At 62.7% G+C, this 4,214-nt stretch overlaps 1 protein-coding gene across 3 annotated transcripts; it reads right to left on the bottom strand.

Annotated features, from left to right (window-relative positions):
• Positions 1-312: 312 nt before the first annotated feature.
• Positions 313-1,758, bottom strand: ASCL2 (achaete-scute family bHLH transcription factor 2). 3 transcript variants are annotated; one of them, XM_055814083.1, is made up of 2 exons: positions 1,108-1,758; positions 313-998 (listed from the first exon to the last, which is right to left on the bottom strand). In XM_055814083.1, exon 1 carries the CDS (start codon positions 1,632-1,634, stop codon positions 1,119-1,121), a length of 516 nt encoding a protein of 171 aa, XP_055670058.1. In that variant the 5' UTR covers positions 1,635-1,758; the 3' UTR covers positions 313-998; positions 1,108-1,118. The 3 variants fall into 3 exon arrangements, with proteins under 3 accessions (XP_055670058.1, XP_055670057.1, XP_055670059.1); XM_055814082.1 differs by having other exon boundaries at positions 313-988; XM_055814084.1 differs by having other exon boundaries at positions 313-970.
• Positions 1,759-4,214: the final 2,456 nt, after the last annotated feature.

Below are 4,214 nucleotides of genomic sequence, written 5' to 3'. Positions count from 1 at the left end.
ACCTTCTGCATGGCCAGGAAAGGAGTTATCGGCACTGAACCTGCCTCCTCTCCTATACACATCTGCATTTCTCCATACATCATCTCTGCAGTCTTTGCACCAAGTGCTTGAGTTCACAGAACTTGAATGGGGAGAAGAAAAAGCAAGCCTGGAGGTTACGCCGTGCTGTTCCTTATTCCCCTCCACATATAAAACCTGCTGCAGGAGAGCTGCCTCTCGGCTCATTTCACTCCTTGCTCCCCTTTCCCACTCCCTCAGGCAGAAGTTACCTTGGGCGCTTCTGGCAAACACATGTGTCTTACAGCTCTGAAGCCATTTATAAATAGATTTTTATTTATAAAGTCAATTTACATAAAATATGATACTCTTTTAAAAACTGCATATGTACAACTTAAGAAATCTTAGCAAGTGCATACAAAAATGCCTTCAATACAATTTTTTTAAAAAAGAAAACTTCAGTTTTCAGAGAAGTGGACCTTCACACCAGACAAACTCAGACACCACGTTAAGACACAACAGAACTTTACAGTCTTTTACTAAAGTGTTTGGAGAGGATAAAACCCCACCTGTTTATCTAAACAGAGTATGTTCCCCAAACGTGCTGGCAGCGTCGGGGAGCGGGGGAACCGGGCTTGCTAAAAATAGAACCATCTCCTCACCCCTTTCTCTAAGGTTTCTTGTACAAAAATAAGTCTTCATACACCAGTGTTCCTGTAGTCAGTTCAAGTTACATATAAAATAGAATCCGGCACGATAAAAAAGCCCCTCCCCCTCCAGAAACAAGGAAGCATCAGGTGGTTGGACTTTCTCTTCTTCCCCCAGGCGCCCGGGCCGGGTCCCCTCCGCTCGGGCACCCATCGCCCACCGGGCACCCATCGCCTCCCCGCCGGCGGGCGAGCCCGGCGAGCCAAGTGGCCAGCGGGGGGGCAGGAGGGTGTTCGGGTTTCTTTTTGCGGGGGGATGGTGACGGCTGCGGAGGGACTGCGGGCTGAGCGCGGCTGCGGAGAGATGCGGAGAGCGCCGGTGGGTCCGTGCCCGCTCCCCCAGCGCAGGGGCACGGGGGGGAACGGTGCCCACCCCCCGCCCCCACCCCCGCAGCCCCCTCACCTCCCGCCGGGTCAGATGCTCCCGAGCCAGCTGGTGAAGTCCAGCAGCTCCCGCTCCTCGGGGCTGAGCGCCGCGTCGTAGCCGCTCTCCTCGGAGGAGCACGGCGAGCCGGGCACGGAGGAGGCGAAGGAGGGCGACGCCGAGGAGTAGCCGCCGCCGCCGCCGCCGCCTTCCCCGCCGGCAGCCCGCCCGCGGCCGTCGGGGAAGGCGGCGTCGTGCTCGTCGAGGAGCCGTTGCAGGGCGCGGATGTACTCGACGGCGGAGCGGAGGGTCTCCACCTTGCTCAGCTTCTTGCTGGCGGCGCCGTGCGGGACGTGCTGCCGCAGCGCCGCGAAGCCCAGGTTCACCAGCCGCACGCGGTTGCGCTCCCGCTCGTTCCGCCGGGCCACGGCCGCCGCCGCCGCGCCGGTGCCGGGCAGGGCGGCCAGGGCCAGGCGGCGCTTGCAGCGCAGCAGCTCGGGGGAGGCGGGCCGCCGGCGGCCGCGGGGGGCGGCGGGGGGCAGCGGCGGCAGGGCCCCGCCGTTCATCGCCGGGCGGCCACGGCGGCGGGTGGAGAGCGCGCGCGAAAAACAGTAAGGCTTTTCTAAACCCAAAAAGAATTTAAAACAATTTTAGGAAAACTGAACTTAACGCGGGGAGAGTAAAAAAAAGGGGGGGGGGGGGGAGGGGGGGCGAGCAGCGCGGGGGCGCTCGGTCAGCCGGTCGGTCGCTCGCCCTCCCGCCCGCCGCCGCTCTGCGCCCGCCGTCGCCGCCCGGCCCTTATCAACGCGCCGCGCGCGAGCCCCCGCCGGCAGCACGCGCCGCGCACGCCGCGCCACGCGCGCAAACCCCCCCGCCCCCGCGCGCGCCCCCGCCCCCGCGCGCGCCCGGCGCGTGGCGCAGCCAAACACCCCCCCCTCGCGCCCCCCTTTTCCAGCCCCCCCCCCCCCCCTCCCCCCTCCCCGGGAGCGGCCCCGCTGCCCGGCCGCCCCTCGCAACTTTTGTCCTGAAACCCCCGCTTCTCCTTCTCTGGGCTTAATTTTTAATTTTAATTTAATTTTCATTATTAGCGGGGGGAGGGGCCGCCCTCCGGCCCCGCCCCCGCCCAGCGGCGCTGTGCCAGCCCCCGGCCCGGCCCGGGCACCCCGTGGGGGCGGCCGGCAGGAGCGGCGCGGGCCCGCGGGCTTTGCCGGCGGGGGGGCAGCCCCGGCCCGTGGCGGGGCGGTGCGGGGCGGTGCGGGCCGGAGTGGTGCGAGGCGCGGTGCGGGGTGCGGGGCGGACCTGAGCGAAGCGGTGCGGTGCGGGGTGCGCAAACCCCCTGGTACCCAAAGTGCACGGCGGCGGGGTCCACGCTGTCAGGGCGGCTGCGGGTATAAAGGCGACTGCCGAGGGTAACGGCGCCGAGAGAAGAATGCAAAATGTGTGTGGCTGCGGGCTGCACCCGGGGTCGCCTGCGCCGTCGCCAGCCGTGCCTCTCGGGGGTCCCAGCCGTGCCTCTCGGGGGTCCCAGCCGTGCCTCTCGGGGGTCCCAGCCGCGCCTCTCGGGGTCCCCTCGGCAGGCCTGGCATCCCGTTGGGCGGGGGCAGCGGCGCGGGAAGGTGCTTTCAGGAGCTGCTGCTCGGTACCTCGGGCGCTTGGGATGAGAAACAGCTCCCGCCGTGTTTTGCTAATTAAACAGGGGGGGATGCGGGGGGGTGCGACATGCACCCACCGCCCAGGGCTGTGGTGCCCTCTTGGCTTCAGCACGGCTTGCAAGGTGTGCTGTCCCTGGGGCTTTGCTCCTGCCCAGCCAATAAAAACCCCAGCAAAACAACAACCCCTCCAAACCCCCAGTGTGATACTAAAACGTCTCTGCCAGGCCCTTTCACTGCCTCGGTCGGCTCAGGTCCTTGCCGCCTTCCCCCTGGTGCCACCTTCCCAGCTGGTGCCCGTGTGGCCCCTCGGTGTCACTGTCAGAAGGTGGTGGAGGCCGCTCGCCCACCTGAAGGTTTGCAGCAGCTGTTAATTACAGAAGTGCTAATTGCCTTCTGCGGGCTCTGCCCTCACCCAGAGGTGCGCGGGCAGAGGGGTTTGAGGCAGCTCAGTTACGGAGCCCCATTTGTGGGCAGGGAACACAACCCCTTCTTAGGAGGATGCTCAAAGCTGGTGCCTCTGGCAGCAACTCAATGGCGGGGACGTGTTCGGCAGAGCCGGCACCGCACGGGTGCCAGCAAGGCTCTGTGGCACGGTTTGGGTCTCTCAGTAAGGATCTGCATCCCCTTGGCTCCCCTGAGCTGCTCTGGTGCTGCTCCCAGGGTGTTACCTAAGCCAAAAGTAATGACACAAAGAGCCGTCCGCCAGTTCTAGATGTGACATGGCAGAGGCTTTTTTCTACTCGCACAGGGTCTTTAGGGAGCAGCAAGGCTTCAGAAGAGAAATGTTTTTCCCAGCAATGTGTTGCAACAGCAGCAGGTTGAAGGAGCAAGCCCACCGCAACATCACAGGCAGCCAGGCTGGAATTCCTGGAAGTGATGGGAAGGAGCCTGCGAGCACTCTGCAGGTCTGGCAATCCCACTCAGGCATGCATCAGGCTCAGTGCCCAAATTCAGCAGTTTGGAGACTCTCTTGACTGTGGCGTAGGCCTGGGGTGTAAACAGTGAGTAGCCGCCCCTGAAGGGTTGGGCCCAAGAGGAGCGGCTCGAGGCGCGTGGCATTCCCGGTGGGTTCCTGGGAAGTGCAGGGAGCTGCTGGCATGTACCACACACTGGCGTGTGCTGGCTGGCACAGGCGGCTCGCTCGGCACAAGCCATGCAATGCTGGCACCTGTCCAGCACCGGCGAGGCTGGCACGGGGGGCTTCCCTCACCATCACCCTCACAGTGGCTTAGGCAGAAAGGGCATGACTGCAACAGAGTAATACCGATGTTCTTTTATTACCCCATCTTTAATTTCTGGTGCAAGCCTTTCTCACAGGAAAGAGGAAGCTGCCGTCTTTGAAGCTTTTCAAGAGAAAACCTCCCATATCGAAGAGCCATGCTCAAGAGTAATAACTGGATTCTTATTGTACAAAAATAACGACAGGGATTTTTTTGTCATTAGTAACCCACAGTTCAAACACCAGTAAATCCAGTCTCGAGGGAGAGCGTGCAG

This window comes from Falco peregrinus, chromosome 9 (genome assembly GCF_023634155.1).
Source record: "Falco peregrinus isolate bFalPer1 chromosome 9, bFalPer1.pri, whole genome shotgun sequence".
NCBI lineage: Eukaryota > Metazoa > Chordata > Aves > Falconiformes > Falconidae > Falco > Falco peregrinus.
This window is presented reverse-complemented; position numbering and strand designations above follow the sequence as displayed.

Bases quoted from the DNA above. Each gene is read 5' to 3' on its own strand.
- ASCL2 (XM_055814083.1), bottom strand. From the start codon at position 1,634: ATGAACGGCGGGGCCCTGCCGCCGCTGCCCCCCGCCGCCCCCCGCGGC.